Source organism: Melopsittacus undulatus, chromosome 4 (assembly GCF_012275295.1).
Source record: "Melopsittacus undulatus isolate bMelUnd1 chromosome 4, bMelUnd1.mat.Z, whole genome shotgun sequence".
Taxonomy (NCBI): domain Eukaryota; kingdom Metazoa; phylum Chordata; class Aves; order Psittaciformes; family Psittaculidae; genus Melopsittacus; species Melopsittacus undulatus.
Window position 1 is genome coordinate 46,645,719 of NC_047530.1, and position 20,340 is coordinate 46,666,058.

General features: G+C 34.8%; 1 protein-coding gene across 4 annotated transcripts in view; it reads left to right on the forward strand.

Moving 5' to 3' along the window:
* Positions 1-20,340, forward strand: part of GPHN (gephyrin) — a 286,661-nt gene that overhangs the window by 206,744 nt on the left and 59,577 nt on the right. For 2 of the 4 annotated variants that reach the window (XM_031049092.2, XM_034062164.1), the window contains one exon: positions 5,752-5,808. The exons of the other annotated variants lie outside the window; for them this stretch is intronic. In XM_031049092.2, the coding sequence (XP_030904952.1) occupies positions 5,752-5,808 (57 nt within the window). The remainder of the gene's footprint in view (positions 1-5,751; positions 5,809-20,340) is intronic. 4 annotated transcript variants of the gene reach the window in all.

The following is a 20,340-nucleotide window of genomic DNA, read 5'->3' on the forward strand; positions in this document are numbered from 1 at the left end:
AGGACAACAAATCAAGAGAGTAGCACATTCAGAAGTAAATTGGCAGTTTGGGAAAGGCACCACCTAGGACTTCCTATGTTCTTATATTTTCCTTAAATATGAATTTCTTCCCTGTTTGGCAAGACAGATTTTTGATATACATGATTGGGGGTTGGGTTTTTAAAAGCTCTACTATGAGGAAATGAGAAAATTCTGCTTTTCTTTGTGGGGAAAGCCAGAGAAACAGTGGGGCTGCAGGCACAGCTGGTTAGCAGAACGTACCAGCAGCCAGTGGAATGTTCAAACTGGGCTTTGAGAGGATTGAAGGTATTGAATTGAGGAGAGATCTGATCTAAACATTGAGTGGTAGAGTTCTGGTATAGAGAAAAGCAGTATTTGTGTGAGGAAGTTGCAGGGCTTAGAGTGGCTTGGAGAAGAATAGGAAGTTGGTTGGAGGCAGGAGGAAGCAATGAAAAAATAGTCAGGAAAAACTGGAAGAAAGGTAGTCTTGAATGGGTAAAAGGTTTGAGGGACTTGACCGGTGTGACAGAACTTTTCAGTTGCGTGACTGAAAACTCTGAGACAAGCTGGGTCTCAAATCCTATTGTACAATTTGGTCTTTCTATGTTTGTGCATCCCTATGTAATAAAGTGAAGCATAATGTATTTGAACTTAATTAGTCTTCTTGGAGCAGTCTGGTCTCAGTAACACACAGCTCTGTGCAGGCTAATTAAGCCTTCTGATTGCCAGCATTCTTTGCAATGGGTGAGAGCCCTTTGATTTCTATACCGTTCCCATTGGGCTGAGCATGCCTCTTGCCAAGAGTAGCCATTTGGTTTTGTTACTCATCATTTATAATCTCTTCGTGTCTTGGGCAACATAAAGCCTGTGTATTTTAACTGCATAGTGAAAACGAGTACCCAACTCTTATATGCCCAGAGCTCCAGTTGAAATGAGATTTAGGAGATAAATCAGTAAGAATAGTGACATAATATGTAATGTTTGTATTTATTGTAGTCTGTTTTGCCCTTTCAGTGCATTTTACCTACCAGCTTTTAGATTAAGTTTCTGACCATTAAATTTCACTGAAGTTAACAGATCTGAAAGAACTAGACTGCCATGTGTGGGTGTAAAATAACCAGTATATTACAAAATCTCCTGTGTAAGGACATCTTACATTATCTTTGCCATTATATGTGTTAACAGAACAATGATTTAGTGATGATACTAAATACTAATCTCTAAAACTGCAAGAAAATTGCTTTACTTTTTACCACTGATAGGTCCACCTGCACTGTGTTTATTCCCTTATCTGCACATGGAACAGTTTGAGTAGTAGTGCCCATTAAAAAAAAAGAAAAAAAAGCCCCCTCATGTGGAGGCTGTTGGAATATGTTGTGATTCATATTTAGTTCCTCTTCTGCAAGTTTTTGGTGGTTTTGTCTTCTCAATGCATGTATCTTTAAGATAATTTTAATGTTGCTTTTATACATCCACCTATCTTTTCACTAATTCATAGAACATTTCTTTAAGCTACATTAGACTGGAGGATGGTTTCTCCCATTGCTGTTCTACTATATTTTGGACATGACAGATTTGGAGCCTATTATGGAATTCAGCAGAACCAGGTGAACCAAAGTAGGACCATCATACACACAGCTTTGGTCTAGATTTCCAAAACTGATCATTCCTTTCTTGCCATGATTCCCTGCATTTTGAGATAAAATGGTAATTGAAAGGAAGTAATAGCAGATAAAACTGGGAAAATGAGGGAGGAGGTCTTTTCTCGTAGCAGCTACAAACTTGTGAATGTCACTGTTTCACATCCAAAAACCTGCTTTAAAAGGAAAGACTTCATAAATGTTTATTAACAGTATGTGTAGCCACATTGACAAATATCATGCAAGCAAGTTTCATGATTTAGGATTCAGCAGAGGATATTAACAGCATTTAACTGCACATCCCCTGAGGCAACTAGGTTAGGGGCATAACGGAACTTTTATTTAGGTGTAATGACAAGATGCCATGGCTCAAAACTAACAGGGATAATTTTGGTCTAAGAAAACAGAAAATGTTTGTCAGCATGGTTGTCAGGAATATGCGGGGTAACATATATGACAAATGCAAAAACATTTATTTGCAAGCCCAGTGGTGTAGTGTTCCACAAGTAATATTAATGGTTTTCTTTACTCAGAGATCATCACTGATCTCTGCAGTAGTGGTCAAGTGGGAGAACAGTTACCTTTTTCTTATATACAGCAAATAATCTGAACTTGATTTGGACATTGTGTAGCATAATCTCTGGCTTTTAATTAACATGGTCAAATATTGCATGTCCAGGCCATTGACTGAGGAACTGAACATCTTTTTAAACTACTGCTGCAAAGAGTTTCAATTACTAGTGTTGCATTTATTTGGTTTCAGAATTAAGTAATTAGATCATATCAAAAGGCTTTGTCATTATGAACCATATATTGGCCAGAATTTTGGAAAGACAGATTCATATATTAGTTGTGTTTTTCAGGGTTGTTCTTTCTTTATGATGAGTATAACTGCTAATTTATATATTTAAGGTTGGGGTTTTTAAATTGTTTTTTCTGAAATAAAATCACAGTTAAAGATAAATAGGTACATCTCCTACGGGCTCAATTAGAAGGTAGAGGAATAATAATGAAACAAAATGCAAGACTTCTGCTTAGAAAACATTGTCTGTTCTTTGGTACCTAAGTCGTCGCTCATCTTCTGACAAGTTCATTAAGCATATTTAAGCACTCCCTTTTGCTCAGTGCTTGTTTCTGATTTCCCTGCTTCCTAAGGTTTTTTCCACTGGGCTCCTATCTCATTCTACTCCTACTGGAATTCCAGCTTATTCTTCAGATACCAGGATAGGGACTTGTGGGTAATCTTCAGCTATTAATGCCTACTGTTATTGCCTTGTGAATAAGAAAGGGATGTAAATATAATACATCTTTCTTAACTGTCAGTGCATCATACCTTGCCAGTTTTCTGCAATGTTCCCTAAACAGTATCTTCCTTCATTACACAGAGTATCTTCATTCTTGTCCTTCAGAATGTTTCAGAACCCTCAGGTCATTAAGGTAACATTTTGCCAGTAACTACTTAGTGTTGCTTCTGTGTCATTTCTCAATCTACTAATTTAGCTTGTGTTGTGGTATAAAAATAAGTCATAAAATCTGAGGCAAAAATACTTGTTTTCAGTGCCACTGTTGAAATTCTTTTCCTTAGTCCTATGTTTTCTTTAGAAGTATTGTTTTCATTTCACAAATGGGTAGTAGAAAAATCAAAGGACTCATTTCTAGATCACACAAGTGACAGAAGTATACATATTTTTCATTTAGAATGCTTACATGTACATCTTTTATTGTAACCTCTTCTAGCTACAAGTGTTCATCTGTGATAGCGTTCTCGTCTAGATGAGTTTCTGAAAAACAGGGAATGTATAATCCATGCTGATTTCTGAAATACTAGTTCATCGGTCAACTTCTAGGAGTAGAGGAGTTGACTAGAGAGAGACAAGGATATGACAGAATTTCTGTGGCATTTGCCGTGAAAAGAAATAAAAAAAGCTATTTTATTCTTACTGTCCATTGCCTTCTGGGCAATGCCCTATTTAATTCCCAGAACACATGTAGTATAGTTTGTGCAATACACGTCACTCTGACTCATCCCTTGAGAAGCAATCCAAGTTGCTTTCTACAAGGTTCCTGCAGAAAACATGTTATCAAGTATAGAAACTGTGCCATGGATGTAAAACAAGAGATGACCTTAAGCTATTTCCTTGTAATTTATATTTTCAAGCATTTATAACTTTATTGCTCGCAGCATACACATTGTGTGTATATACCTCTATGTGTTTTTAAGAAATAGTAATTATGTCAGTCACATGCACCTGTAATATCTCAAATCTTGATTCTGACTGAATTCTAAATGTTCAGCATAATTTGAGCAGCCACAATACCCGCACTGGTAAGTAGTAGAAGAAAAACTTTTTCCTTGAAAGGCAATGCATTCTGCTGTCACCTAAAACTGTTTCCCAAGTTTCTGTGGTATGTAGTGGTTTTTTTAATGTCCTAGTTCCATGTCATTATGTGAGAATGTCAGCAATTTTTTTTTCTTCTTATTTTTCAAAACAAAATTAAATATAGTCATTTTGAAAAATGCTTCAAATTAGTAACACAGATTAGGGTTCTACTTGATTATGTCTTATTCTATGGGACTGGTAATATTACAAGTAGGATATTGGGGCAAATATCTTTGCACTAACTCCCTAAATCCTGTTGTTTCCAGACAAGGATCTTTTTACCCTTCTTTCTTACTGTTTTTGCTTCTAGGTGTATTTTTATGTGTGGTTTTTTAATTAGCAAAAATAAAGCAACTAGGTTAAACTGCATATAATTTAATCTGTCTTCTAAATGAGCCATATTTTATTTAAGAATGACAGTTGTTTTTATTAGTCAGTATACTAGAATTGCTTGGAGATTTGCCTGGAGTCCCATGAAAACATGTAATGTAGGTGTTTCACTTGAGAATTCAAAACTTACTATTTTAATGCCATAAGACCAGGGAAGCACAGAACAATTTCTAGAAATGTTTCCAGTGTAATTTGCTAAGTTGCATTATTTTTCTAAAAACTGAGTGCAAGTGAAAAATACATTCAGTTGACTGTGTTTTGAGTATGAATTTCAGGTAATAACAGGGAAATCTAACCTGTGCTTTTGCTACCGTGCTCCAGAGAATATAAAATGTAGTTGAATTTCTATGATTAGGGTCTTTGGCTTCCTTGCTGAGATTTCTTCAAGACAGACAATGCGGTTTGAAAGGGTTCACCTCACTTGTGTGGGACTTTATTTTACGTAAGCTGTGAAATAACCATCAGATAATTAAAATTTCCAGTTCAGTCTTCACTCAAAACTAGAAGAATATCCCTAAAGTCATTTCTATTGTCTTCTTCCTCTACTTCAAATGACATAACAGAAGTTTAATTTATCAGTGAGAAGTTTACTTACTGGATTCAGCAATTCTGAGAACTTTTGCTGTAAATGAATGTTTTATTTTACCTGCTTCTAACAATATGAAGCCTTTTGAGCAGCTACCTCATTTGTTTCTTCCATCTTCTGTATCATCTAGGAAAAAAATTACGAATGAAAAGTAATCAGATAGAAGATATCAGGGGAGAGGTTATATATGTCATAAATTTAAAAAAAAATCTAATGTTGGTCTGGCATTAAAATTTTCTGGTTGGGCAGCATAATTTAAGTGGGAATATTGATAGCAGTGGCTAAAATCTCTAGGCCTGGGTCAATAGTAATCTGTATTACATTCTGTCAGGTATCAATCATGATACTTGGCCAGGCCTGATACTCCCAGTTGTAGCATACTGTGATCATATGATTTGTAGAAGGTATAGGGTGTTTTTTCTTCAGTTAGAGTTTTAGGACTTCATTATTCTTCATATCTGAATCAGATAAGTAACATGTATATTCTTTCAAAAATGTTAGTAAATTCAGCATGCAGCATATGTGCCAGATTGGTAATATATTGAAATAAAAATGGTCAACAAAGCAAGTTGAAAATGCCACGATAAAGCATCATTTATTCCAGAAATTAGAGTCTGTGTCTTTGTCCTCTAGAGGTGTCTCAGAGAGTCAAATTGATGTCTTGCATGTACTGCTAACTGATTGTGTGGAAATTTTTTTAAGTTCACTTTTTCTTTATTCTTCTGTCTTTTTTACCCATCTTCCCCCATTGTAGCAAATTAGACGGCCGGATGAAAGCAAAGGAGTTGCTAGTAGAGTTGGATCCCTCAAAGTAAATATGTTTCTAACATTTATTTTGCAAGTTTTCTTCTATAGCCTACACTTTTCCTTTCGAAGGGGGAGGTGAGGGGAGGGAGGGAGGGGCTTTTCCATTTCTCACCATCCCATCATTTTTATTTGAGTATTCTTATTGCTGTTGGGTCACATTTTGTTTGTTTCTGTGCTACACATAGAACAACTGAAGTCAGGCTGACAGTTAATTAGCTTTGAATATCACCACAAATAAACGATAGTAACAACTTCCTTGAAGTGCCTGTAATTTGGTGATCATGATTAAACCACTTCTCTGATCTGTGTTGTTTGTTGTCTCTTAACTGCCTGTTACATGGAGAAGTGACTTACTCATCTTCAGAATACTGCTTCCCATCTTGAAACATAATTAAACTTCTATAGTGCTCACACATTTTGCATTTAAATCTGCAAAAGACCATTACAGGAGAGTTTAATATTTCATGTATATATAGCCTTTAAATCAGAAAAAGTCAGAGTAAATAAAAAGGAAATGAGAGAATCGTGAGGCTAAAAATGGAGCCACTGTTTCGCTATTAATTACTCCCTTCTGCCTTTTTTTGTTTGCATAAACATAATCAAATGTTTAGAGCACTTAACAGAACAGGCAGATAAATCAGTACCCACCATGCTCAGTGTTAGACCTTAATAAATGTTTTAAAACACAAGACATGACCTATACCAAGATATTGATAATATGGAATACAAGCCATCCTGTTAAGGTTCCATCTCAACAGTTGCCTCTTTTCAGCCATCCAATTTTTCACTTTTTTTACAATTTATTTCCTTTAAGGACTTTCTCAAACACTAAATATTTCTCTGTTCTTCTGCACTCTCCCTGCTTTTCCTGCCTTAGGTTTTGAGCTTTTGGTTTGGTTTTGTATGTGAGTGTATTGACTTTGTCAGGACAAGCCATACTCTCTGTTCTCTAACATTGCTCTACAGCTGCTCTTTGTGAAAATTTTATTTCACTGAGCGTAGAGAAGGGGAGGGGGAGGATTAATTATTCACCTCTTTCCAGTAATGCCACCATTTAAATTGATCTCAGCATAGAAAAATAAGTCAGTTGCTATTTGTTTGTACAAGTTACAGCTGGAGGCATCTGCAGCATTCCTCACTGTCTGTGAGGCTTTATCTTTTCATCTTGTGTTTTGGGAAGAGATTAAGTTACAGTGTTGATTAGAAGAGCACTATACATGAATGAGGCTCAGTTGCAGTAGGAGAGATTCAAGACCACTGGATTCACATGGACATAAATACAAGACAGTCACAATTTCTATGCTGTTTTTGAATATTGTTTATGTAATTATTGTGACCTGTGCATTTTAATGGAATTCTAGGTTAAATACATATATATATGCAGAAGATGTAGCTAATTTAGGTGGTGGGATTCACTTATGATTTTTATAATCACCCACTGATACTTAATTTAGGATTATTATTTCTGTATCTGTTTGCCTAGGATTAAATTTCACAACCCAAAATACATATTTAGACTCAAAATCTTCTAAGACTATCATTATAGAAAATGGAAAATCCTAATTGAGGTTCCCAAACATGAAAGTTTATCTCCAAAATGTTATTTTTTGTGGAAATAAATTCTAGAAGTCTTACCAATAAATAAGCAAATAAATAAACAAATTAACAACACAGCAGAGACTCAGTAGTTTTAGATTTGTCTGTGCTTTGATCTTCCATTTTTTTCCTCTACTGAAAAAAGAGCCATGTTAATCAAGCAAACATATCTTTTTTCCAGATTTCATGTTTAATGAGTTTGTATGTCTGTGTTGTCCAAAGCATTTGGATGTTTTTCCAGAGGCAGTGAGAAATGTGTAATGCTATGATTTTTAAAAAAAAATAATAAGAAAAGCCAAACATAAAAACAAAGAAAAAACTGCCAAGAGAACAGGTTGCTTTTCCAATTCATTTTGTGATGTTTACATGTAGCTCCATTGAAAGCTGGAGGAGCTCAGAGATCACCTAGAAGGCAATGTCAAAGGATGCTCTCCCCAAGTAAATGTATGATTTCACTCAATTATCTTGTTTTTTTTTTAAAGACTTCCCCTGGCTGGTAACACCAAATCTGATTGGTTTGTCCTCTCATCCCCATCTTTTTCTTTTCTTCTCTCTTCCTCCCTTTGTGTTTTTTTTTCTTTTCTGGCTGGGGTTTCATTTTAATGTGTGAGAAACCTGACCTAATTGACAGGGTTCTTGTTTAAAAGAATATCATACTATATTTTAATGAATGCCAATCAAAATGCTAGGCTTTACAGTAACTAAAAGAAGTCCCTTTCCAAAACTGAAGTTACATATCTAAGTTTCCTGAATATTAAACTTAGCAACAAATAAAATAGATAACCTCAATTTAAAGGATAAAAATATCTGCTGCCAGTGATTGATGGCCTTTCCTGAACAGAAAATTGATATAAGATAACCTAAAAGCATATAGGTTCACATGTACCTCTGTCTTTGCCTTTAATCTATTTGCATCCCTATTTTGTCTCACAAAGTAGGGTAGTATTTGTTTCAATGCCAGCTATGTGAATTTTGATCGTTTTTTTTAGCAGACTAATACAAAAAAATCTGCAGCTTATTTCTTATTCATTAAGTTTGTTCTTTAAAGAAAAAAAAAGTTAAAAAAGGATTAGGATCTAGTATATCAGCCATGATACCTATATATGTATGGGTATATATACCCCTATAAATACCTGTTTCTCACAGTGTCACAAGGAATGTTTAATAAAGCAAGTCAAATCCAGCATAGCAATACCGACAGCAGTACCTCATGTTTAGTAGTTCAACTCGTAAATTAAGATCAGCTTTTCAGTAGTTTCATAGAGATGAGTTTAAACCTCATAATTTAATGTATCATGAAAATTACAAAAAAAGATACAGTTGTGAGCATAGTAGTTCTAAAAGGTAGTAACCCTTTATCCCTTTGCATATCTATCAAGTAAAGATTCTGTGAATAATTTCTTCAGATTCATGTCCTGTTTCTGTCTTCCATACACTGTGACTGTTGTCATTCTCAGCACTATCATTCTAATGCATATTCCACTATGGTGATAGAGTGCAAGATAATTTTGGTAATGATAATGATTTTATCATTTTTACCCTTTTTGGATGCTTTTGCATATCCAGCTGTATATCTGACAAAGTTGATTTATGCTCATTGTCAAGTGGAACTCCCTGAGTTTATGATCTTTCACAGGTCAAATACAAGGAAACTCAGCTGCTAATATATTGCAGCTTTCTATGGGAAAAAGAAAAAAAAAAGGAAAAGAAAAAAGAAAAGAAAATGAAGAAAAACAAAAAAAAATTATTAAAAGACTGTGTTTCTTCCCTGGCAAATCTTTAAGAATCAATTTTGGGGAAGAACAGTCTGTGTGGTATTTTAGATTTGGTGGTAAATTTATTAGTCATAATCAAGACAAAGCAAGTTACTTTACTTTAGACTTCTCACTCTTAAATTCATGAATTACTACTAGAGAATAAATGCAAAGCTAGAAACAAATTATGCCATGAAACTTTGTACTACAAAAAATGTGTCCTAGTCACACATTTTTTCAGAGAATGTCACGTCAGGAAAGGTTTCAAACAAAAAGCTGTGACCACATTAGCCATGAAAAATTACTTGTAATAAAATTATCCTGTTCCTCTGTGCCACTTTATCTGTTATTTCATGGCTGTATCCTACACAATGTAAGGAAGTCAGATTGTGAACTAAGACATGTTCCATATATTCTGTTTATGCCCTTTAAGTTTTTTAAAACAAGCAGGGCACATTTCAAGTATAATAACTTATAACTAAAATCTGCTGCTTTTTCCTTGCTTCTCTGATTCATGCTGTAATAATGGATGTTTTTGGTAATGCAACACTTTAGAAGACAAAAATGACTGATCAAAATAAAGAACAAATCCTCACTTAATAGCAGACAATTGGAAAGAAAATAATGAGGCATCTGTTAATAGTTCATCTTTAAAATAATTTTCATTTCTTCCATACCGCTTTTGGAAAGGGGTTTAGATGTGAGTTGTTAATACTCCTACAATGTGGCAAATGTATTGCATGGTGTGGGAGGGGGAGCATGTAGTATCTGATGGCCAGCTCCATAGCTGAAAATTAAATTTCGCAATTGTGTATATTATTAAGGTGGAACCTTTGTTCCAGAATGAATTGCAAAGACATGCTTTTCAGATTAATTTAAGGGCTATTGGAAATATGTAGGAAACATTGGAATTCTGCAGAATATCCCAGATTCCAACAGAAGTTTAGAAAACCTGCTAGATATTAAAAAACAAAAAGCCAACCAACCAAACAAAAACCCTGCACTGAAAACATGCATGAAATTTGAGTTAATTAGGCAGTTCGAGGATTTGAGTACTTTTCACTTCAAAACACTGCTTTTAATATCAGCAGTAATGCATAACCATTTACCAAACAAGTTATGCTTAACTGAGATTTGTTTTTCCATTTCTTCTTGAGAATTTCATTCATATTCCTTCAGCTGTTCCAGTTTTTTCATGGGTTAATCCTTTGACCCCTGCCAGAGACAAGTGTTTAGAAAAATTAGTCTTCTGTTACTTGGACATTCCCTTACTCTTAGCATTCCCTTACTGTTTAAATTAGTGTAGCAGTAGCAAATAAATGCGTTAGCTACTGAGATGATCAACAGTGATACAGCTGACTGGTTTATATTTTTAGAACTCACAATAGCAGCTAAAATTGATACCTTCCTATAAGTGTGGAGTTCAGCTGAAATTCAATGGAACAGCACTGCTTCAAGCTGTGATTTGAGGGTTTTTTATTTATTTTTTTTAATTGTGCAGGCTGAGCATTTTAAATGCCACCAGAAATTCTGCAGAAAAAATGTTAGAGCCCATCAGAAAAAAAAAAACAAAAAGTGTAGAAATTCTGCACAGAGTTCCCACATAATATGCCTGACAATTTTTGCGTGATTTTTGACCAGCATGATTCCAAATCCAAACCCATGGCTCCAAACCCAAATTCTGAGTTTCTTCAAGAATTTGGGTTGCATATCTATCAGGTTACCGAATGCATAACAGTGGCCAAATAGTGTCCATAGATGATGATTAGTGAAACTGTAGTTATCATTTTTGATACAGAGCTGTATCTCCAAGTCTACAGTCTCCAGCATGCAGTGTTCTCTTTTACTTTAAGCACTTGTCTTGATGAAGGATTACATTTGTGGTGCTTTTATTCCTGGTGTTAATATTCCATTATTAAAGATCTAAGTTAAGGCTGTTAAGGCCCTCAGAGTAACAGCAAATTGCTCTTGCAGAATTTGAACCAGATTCTCAGTTGGTGTAAATGGGCATTGCTCTTTTAAAATCATTCTCACTCACAGTGGGGTATTTCTATGAGTGACAACATGGCCCCTTAACTTGAAAGCTTAGGGGGGAAGAGCCCAACATCTCAGATGTTAGAATGTTAATGTAGTGTATAGTGTTGGTTAGGTAGCATGCAAAATAAGGAGAACTGCCCCCTGTCTTATACTGGAAAAAATAATCACTGGAGTTCATATACCGTAATAAATTGAAAGCAGAGTAGATGGCAGATGCTGATTAAATAGATGGCAGAATCATCAAAGGAATTTGAAAAAGTGTTGTTGTTTAATTTTATAATTAAATGCGTTATTAATAACACAGAAGCTGTACACTTACAAAATGCTGAAATTGGGCAGATGCAAGAAAACAGTGACATAGAAATGATCAGGAAACAAAGTGTGCCGCAGATTAAACAGTCTCATTGTGTGATCCTATTGAACATCAAACGATAATCACTATGTGCAGAAGTGTGGTATAAGCATAATCCTTTGTTCAAGAACATTAGATTGAGACTAGAACACTTGAGCATACCTGTAATTTCCTGATTATGAGACAATGTCATAGGTAAATTGAGAGCCTAAGCATGTATGAATAAGAAAAAAAGAAATAGGAGTGAGTGAGATTAAGAGATTAAGGAAAATCTTATTCCTGTGTGTATAAGTATAGGGAGAAATAAAATATACAGGTATCTTATTGAATATTACAATTCGCTTCTATACAACTGAGACTATAAAAAATTATTTCAAGATACTAAATACTAATAGGAGTAAGACTGAAGTTAAATGGCAAATTTAGCCTAGATATTAATGAAAATATGAATAATTAGATCACAGGGTAATTTGCCGAGCAAAGTAACAGCATTCTGCTTGAAGCAGTTGTCTAAGAGAAGACTAAAGTAGTACACAAGTGTCTAGCATACCCCTTGTAAATTAGCATGAGGAGTAGACAAGGTGAGCCAAGTTCATCAAAGCTTTGCAGAATACTACTCCAAACGTCCTCATAGTTGTTTCTGTTTATCTAGTTGCTGATCCTTTAAAAATTGCTGCTGTGATGTTTCTTCTTGTTACTGTGTTTGGATCCTCACCTGCAGACCTGAAGCTAATGGTTCTTCTTTTTCCATGTTGTTGCAAGGCAAACCATGGAAGCAATGGTTGGACGTGATTTATGAGAATCTTGATTAGAGATTCACCCAAAATTTTAGATGAACCCCTGTTCTGGGCAGAGCCACACACTTTTCTTTCTTAGAAAGATTTTAAAGCAGTCTTGCTGGAAACAGGTTTTGCTCTGTCATAAGGGGTTCTCTCTTTTTTTTTCCTTTTCTCTTCCCATTCCCCGCCTTTTTAAAAAAAAAAAAACCAAAATAAATTGTTTAAGAATAATACTTGATTTCTTAAAACTGTCTTTTCTATGTTTCTGTTTGTCTAAAGGAATCTTCTATTTTTGGCTTAATCTTTCTGCAAATCATCTCCTATAAGAAAACATTTTGTCAGGAAAAGAAAGTGCTGAGTGCATATGAACTTTTAAGATGTTTTGAAGTGATTCTGATTTCCTCAGTAATGCTATCTAGAAGAGCAGACAAGATACACAATACCAGAAAAGAACAAAAATATTTTCAGAGTATTAAAAAATTTCAGTGAAGAAAGAACAGCTGCAGAGAAGTATATAATAGAGACATAAATGAACACAAATGTGACTATAGAGTTTTTTTGGAAATGATATTTTATATTTCAATGGCAAATTATGAAATGCACATTTGAGAGTGAAGAATATTCATGAGAGACTTTTTATGAGTACTATGTTCTCTGCCCAGTCCGTCAAAATACATATGTCAGCAAGAAGTCACTAATAATTTATGTGGAAATTCTTGCTGGGTTCATCTTTACCACGAATGTATCCAAACTGCTGTACAGATACTAATTTTGTTGAAGTCTAAGGAAGTTTTGCTGATGCTTCTGATAATTAATTTTTGCCCTAGAAAACAATCAAGAGGAGATTTTAATGCATTTATAAGAAGCAAGTCTTCTTAAATTTCATTTATTCAGCTGCTTTTAGTCTTTCCTCACATCCAGTTGTCATCAGATCTTTTAATCTAACAAAAGTTAAGGGGGAAAAGAAAAACAAAACACCAAAACTCAGACAACTCTTTGTAATTGAAACAATAAAATGTTTTCAACCAAAGAAAGGATTTTTAGGCTAGATTTGTTGGGAAAAGATATCCTATAAATAACTGGAGAGTCCTTTTTTAATACTTTTGTAAGTACATAAGTATTATATTTTACTTAATAGTAAAATGGGTGTCTTGTACAAGCAAAATGTTTCTTAAGCAATCAGTAGAACTGTAGTGTTATCAATTGACTTGCATTTGTGCTGAAAGCTTTCTACAGTGGACAGTATCTCTCAAGAATCACAGCACTTTACGCTGCTTAGGGACATACTCTGCAGGTTTCTGCTGACCTATATCTGGCCACTAGTCATTTACTTTTGCAAATTATTCTGGGTTTTGGGGCAGTGAGACTGAAGAAGATCTTCTGTTGTCAAAACCCTAGTTCTGAACATCTGAAAACATAAAGATACACAGGAAAGAATAGGGCTTCTAATAGGTTTTCGCATTGTACCCTTTGCAGAGTTAGAATAAAACTAATAGTTTTAAATTAAGTAGAATGGTAAGGCTTCATCCTAGAGTACCATATTGTCCTAAGGATAGTGTTTTTAGCTATTTAAAGGAGGAAGGATTGATAGTTGCTTTCAGATTCATCATTAGCTTTAATTATTTTACAAACAGTACTCTTTTTTTTCTTTTAAGAAGCTTCCACCTTAAAAGGCATAAATTTGGAGTTTCTGAAATAGCTGGTCATGGAAACTTAATGAACCCCCTACTACTATCTCAGTGCTGGAACCACCTATACAGAAAACCTTCTGAGATCCTTACTATGCCACCATTTCCTTTTTAACAATGTCTTCTTTTCCTCACTGCACAACCAGGCTCGGCTCCCTTCGTGCTCATCCACCTATAGTGTTTCTGAGGTATACTTTGCACGTGTTCTCTCACACAGTCGACCTGCTCGCCCATCACACTTTTTGCTTTTATTTACTTTCTTCCTTTTTTGTGTTGCACTTGTGCACAAGTGGGTAAAAGTCAGCTGGGGGGGGGAGCAGATTTTGCATGATCAATCTGCAACCATGTTCAACGTGGTTTTAAAATCACTGTACTAGTCTGGGACAATCATGATGTATAGTCTAGCGAGGCAACTGCTGTGTAACATAACATAAATTAGATGGTAAAAGTGTCCTTAATTATCTCTTACTTTAAATAAAAATAATAAATGTACAGATGTCCAGGCTGCAAAATGCTTCAGTGGTTAATCTGATCCATTTTCAGCCAATGAAACTGGAAAAACTACAAAGATGGCCATCACATTATGATTACTGCCTACCTATCTAGATACAGGTGGGTTTATGATACCTTAAGTTCATTACTAATTCCCATATCTCTGGCTTGGCTCAGTACCTGCAAAAATGCATACACTGTTGTAAATACTTCCATATTGGCTTAATGATAGTCTTCTATAATAAGGTATAGTACAGCAAGAACTGAAAAGAAAAATACATTCATTTGTAATTAGAATAGGAAAGAAAAGGAGAAAGATGTTATGATAAACTAGACTTCACATCATGGGATAAAAACAGTTTATAAAATACTGTTAAATTGATATCCATGACCCAGTGTGTAAAGATTAGGCTTCAGCATGTTATAATTGATTAATGGACGAGTATCAAAAAGTCAGACTTAAGGTTTTCTGCAGTACTGAATCACTCTTGAGTGTATACAGTTAGTTATTCTGTATTTTAAAAGAATCCCTTAAACTTTGCAAGATCTCATAAAAAGATGACAGGTAATGCTATTGCATACTGTGGGCCCAGTTCTAGCCCTGATGTGAATGTTGTGTTAATAAGCATTATAAGAAATGTAAGCATAAGTAGCTTACTCAATCACTTTGTCCCTAAGCAGGAAGATCAGTGTGTAAGCAATACTTTGCTGATACGTGTCTAATTTGTTCTCAAAAGCTTCAGCTTCTCAAGCCATCATTACTCACACTTCCTTATCCTTAATAATAGAAAGTTTTTTTCTAGTTCCAGTGTATGAACAGACAAGAGATCTAATAAAACAGTTTTGAAGAAGAAATATGCTTACTAGTTTTTCTGTCATAGATACACAGTTGCTGTCTGGCTCCACCAGGAGATGGGTCATTTTAAAGATACTTATGTATGTGTTCTTCAAAGCACCTATTTTGCAGTTTAATGTGCTTTGTTACTGTATTGTATGAAAGTCTCTGTTTCTATCATGATTATCATCAAAACACCAATATGGAATAAATAAGTAACACTATGCTTGTATGCATACAAAGACTCTTTTTTCTCGGCTTATGCAACAGCAAGGAATTTAGTGCGTCATATGCAAGACAAAGGCCATCCTCATTCAACCAGCCTTTCTTCTGAATGATCTGTATGAAATTAAGAAAATGCACTGGATCAACAGGCATTTCAGCTTTGTCTCTAAAGAATCCAACTGTGATAATTCATATCAGCAAAAATGGTGAACATGCTTTTACAGTTTGTGAAATAAATAAGCCACTTTCAGGGAAAATGGACACTTCTTGCTTTGACGGCAACTTCAGCCATTTGTCCTTTTCACATTCGGGAGCAATACTATCTTCAAAAGGAATACAAACCTGGGCATTGTGTCTGTTGACTGGTCAGCATGTATGGGTCTCCTGCTTGATCAGATTCCAAAATCTATTTTGCCTTCGCCAAAGCTTACAGGCTATAGTACCAATTAGTGATCTTGGAATAGGTAGACTGTCCTGAAAGGGAAGAAGAAAACTGGGGTATAAAGTGCATGAAAATTTAGTGACTGCTGTCCACAAGAGGATGGCTTTGCAATTTGTTGTAAAGAATCTGCTAGCTGAAATATCAAAGAATCACTACAAGACTGTACAAGCAATTTGTCCTTTATACTCTGTCAAAATGAAAGATCTTCATATCTAAAATATGGATAACCTAGCTGCCTAGTGGACCAGACCTTGTGATGCACCTAACAATTTTCTAGCTGATCAGAATTTCATGATTATGAAACATAAAATGCAAGCCCTAGACTGGCCTCTCCAGAACTTTAGACTGAAGGTGTGAAAAAAATGTGTGTTCTCTGGTGGCAGGATAACACTCTGTGTGTTTTTGAACAGATCCTTTGAGCCAATGATTGATCCAAAAGAACAAATAAATGGAAATGTAACATCGCTGTGGCAAATTGTAGCATCTGAATCTCCAGGGACTGGAGGTTCTCTGAGGTCCATGAAAGGTTCCTAGTGTAGTTCCTAACTTTGTAAAAGACTCTTTCCAGCAATGCTCAGTGTCATCTGCTATTATTTTAGAAAATGGGAAGAGCTGCTATGAGTGAACAACATCCTAATCTCTTAAAGATATGATAGAGAATCAAGTCCAAATGTCCGCCATGAGTTTTTATCAAGGGGAAGAAAATGAGTAATGTTGTGCTGCACAATGTCTCACATAGAGGGTGGGGGGAAAGGACCACCCTTTTGACAGGATCTCAGTGTTGTTTCTTGTGCCTATACCTATTTCTGTGGTTCTTATTCAAAAAAAAATATTTTTCTTAAGCTGATTCTTAAGCACCAAGTTCAGAGCGTCCTGATTTTGTATGTCCAAGTCATCACCAAATATCTTTGGGCCTTCAGAGGATGGCAGGAGCACAGAGATGAGAGAAACTGAATCAATGCTGTGGGAATTCAGCTGAACATGCCCTCTGACAAAGATACAACAAAAGATAGTGAGTGTACTATCAGGGATTTATTTTCTGCTGTTACATAGAAGGTCTTTAATTGAAGAAGTAAAAGGTCTTCCAGCAGAAGAGAAACCTGGTATCTGTGTATTCTGCATTGTGAAGAATTTGAGGTAGAATTCACAGCCTGATTTTTTTCATAGAAAACATCCCATAGAGGCTGTTTTGTGTCTCAGAGTCCAATAATTAGGAAAAACTTCTTACCTGTTTCTTTTTATTGTCACCAGTTGTACTGGTGGAGCTGTGGATGCGGTCAGCTGATGCCTATTTGAGAGGAATGGGCAGAAAGTTGTTAGAAACTTCTACTTACGCTTAGTTACAGGAAGGTTTGCATGGTTTGTTGAACTCTAGATATTATAGGGTAATAGTATTATGTATCTACTTAGCCCCAGTCAAGTCACTACCCTAACAATTCCAATTGTTTGGAATGAGGGGCTGTCTTTGGTTCAATTCAACTAAATCAAAGTGAATTTCCATAAAAAGTGATTCCCTTGTGGCAAGAAAAGTAAAGCTTTAATGCTCTAAAATGGAATAATAGTAAAATACAAATTCATATTCTCTTTGAACTTTACAATATGCAATAAATTCTCCCCCTTTTATGAACACTGGTTAGCTTCATGCCTGCAATTTTTGTAAATGTTAGCAGGACTACTTAAACTATTTTTCTAAGAGTAGAAATATTAATTAGGAGCAATGCCAATTTAGAAGTTGTGAAGTATAGCATGTGTATGATACATCTATAATCTACTTATTATCCAGTTGTCACAAAACTTTTTCCTTTTTAATAGCAGTACTTCACTTAAGAAATTATTACATCAGATTGGATTCACTTACATTTTTAGAAGTACTCTGAATTCAACTTGTATCTTTAAAATACCACACAAAATGCAAAACTAACAGATTGACCAATGAAGATCCATAGTGTCCTAATTTAAAAAAATTACACTTGGGTATAATGACCCCATTTTTTACCCTCATTTGTATCTCAGACCAGCATCTCTCGCTCGCTTGCTTGCTTCTGCATGCGCTATGTGTTTGGTAAAAGCGTAATGAAGGAAACCTATTGATCTGGTTGTTCAAAGTATAGTGGCAGCAAAATGTTTACTGCAGTGTTAGCCCCTGCTTTTTAAAAAAAAAACAAAAAAGTATGTTTTCAAAGAGGGAAACAGTCAGGTCTGTAGCTTGTCATATGTTTTATTTAGCCTCATTAACTGGTTAGAACATGATGCCTTGTGAACTCTGCAAACTTTCATGTCAGACTTTTCTCCCACAAAGTACATGATTTCCATAAACATAGTTTGCAATATGCATACTGAGTGATGGGATTTGACTGTATACTTAGCATTGCTAACAACAGAGACTTGTATTATCTTACCTGATAATACAGGAACAGAGAGACCAGTACATGGAATTATCAGCAGTTTGTTTGTTTGTTTGTCCAACTATATTGGTCCTGGTTTTCTGTGTGATTTTTTTTGCTGTTGCAAATAGAAAAATGAGATTTTATGTAAAATTAGAATTCGTAGGTATTTCTCTTTCAAACCTGAACAATAGGTAAAAGGTTTATTTGGCAATTTCCATTTAAAGAATTACATTTTTCCTATTGCGTTTTACTTTGCTTCTAGTGCTACTGTTCTCTAGCCTAAGAAAATGAATTAAAAGTCTTACTTTTTGAGAAACGTGATTTCCTCTGTGCACTTTGCAGTGCAAAAGTCTATGAAAAGCCAGTGATCATTTCCTTATTTGTAAAAAAAAAACAAAAACAAAACCAAAAGCTTTGATATTTGTATCTTAATTCTTGTTATTGGGATTAGTAGCTGCACAAAGTATCTTCTAGATGTCATATCAAGAAAGGCATTCATGGCAGCTCATAAGTATAGCAAAACTTAAAGCTACATCACAAAGGAGAGTGGGTTGTTGCAATAATCTCATCAACATATGCATGGGTATAAATGAATGTCATTTTAGATATTTCCAATCAAATTTATTTTAAAAAATCATTAAGAAATGTTACTATAGTTGTACTTCAGATGCATTTATCTTTGTTTACCTACTTCTTATCTTCAAATTAGATTATTAGTTCATATATCTAAAATAGAAGCAAAATTTTACTTAATCCTACATCTTCTCTATACATGGTTCTTACCTTGTGAATTCTGTCAAATAAAATTATCCCTTAATGTTAACATTTTGCACTTTTTTTTTTGTTCTCTACTAATCATTTCAAGCATCAAGTCCATTTACAAAGAACTATTTAATATTTAGTAGAGTGGTAAAAACAGGGATTTTGAATGGCATCTTATTTAATATTACAGACTTTGGTTTGTATATTATCTATTCAACTTATCAAAATTGTAATACTTTTTGTTGATTTTGTGATGGTAAAATGCTTCCCAGCTCTATATTTATCAGAGAGAAGACAAATAATATTCAAAGTGTCTATTAGGAAGCATAGGCACTGAGAAATTGAATGACAAGATCACAGTTATTTTCCAGATAATGTTATATACATTTCTATATTCCAAAACCTCAAGTAATTCAGAAATAGTTTCTATACTTCCCATTTGGAACTTTAAATTTTCCCCCATTTTGGAGCTTCTTTGCTTTTTATTTCAAGATAAGTCTTTATGTTTCATTTTTAAATGCCAGTTTCTGAATTTTTCCCCTTTTTCTTCCATGAAACAGGAGACATTTCAACCTGCCTTATGATAGACATGTGCAATCATTTATAAAACAAATTAGATCAAGTCAGAGAGTTTTAATGTCATTTTCCTTTTGATTGGTTATGGTTTAGACTCATGTATGTAATCTACCTTGGCATTTTCCAAAGTCAGTCTTGTCATTATTCCTCTATAATTACATCCATTTAAGCAAGGGGTTCTTTTTCCATTTTCCTGTGCTGTGCCATCCCTTCGACTATATAGCATCAAACTGGCTTGATTAGATATAAATGTGAGGTTTCATTTCTAGATAACCACTGTTTTCTTTTTAAAGCTAGTAGTAAGCTTCTTACTAGGCAGTAGAAAGCTGCTCACTACCATGCAATGCTTAGTATTTATTTTGGGGTTCTTATTGCTTATATCAGTTTGTTTAAGAAGCCAGGTGTTAGTTTGTATCCTGTTACACTAGAAATAATATTCAGTGAAACTGCTCACTAGGTTCAGCTCACAAAGAAATCTAATTCTTCAGAGGCAGCTTCAGTAATAGAAGCTGTAGAAAATTAGTCTGAGTCTGAAAAAGTAATAAAGTAGATCAAAGCTTCTATTACATTGCTGTGACTGCTTTTGGAGTAATCACTGATGTAAAATGCCA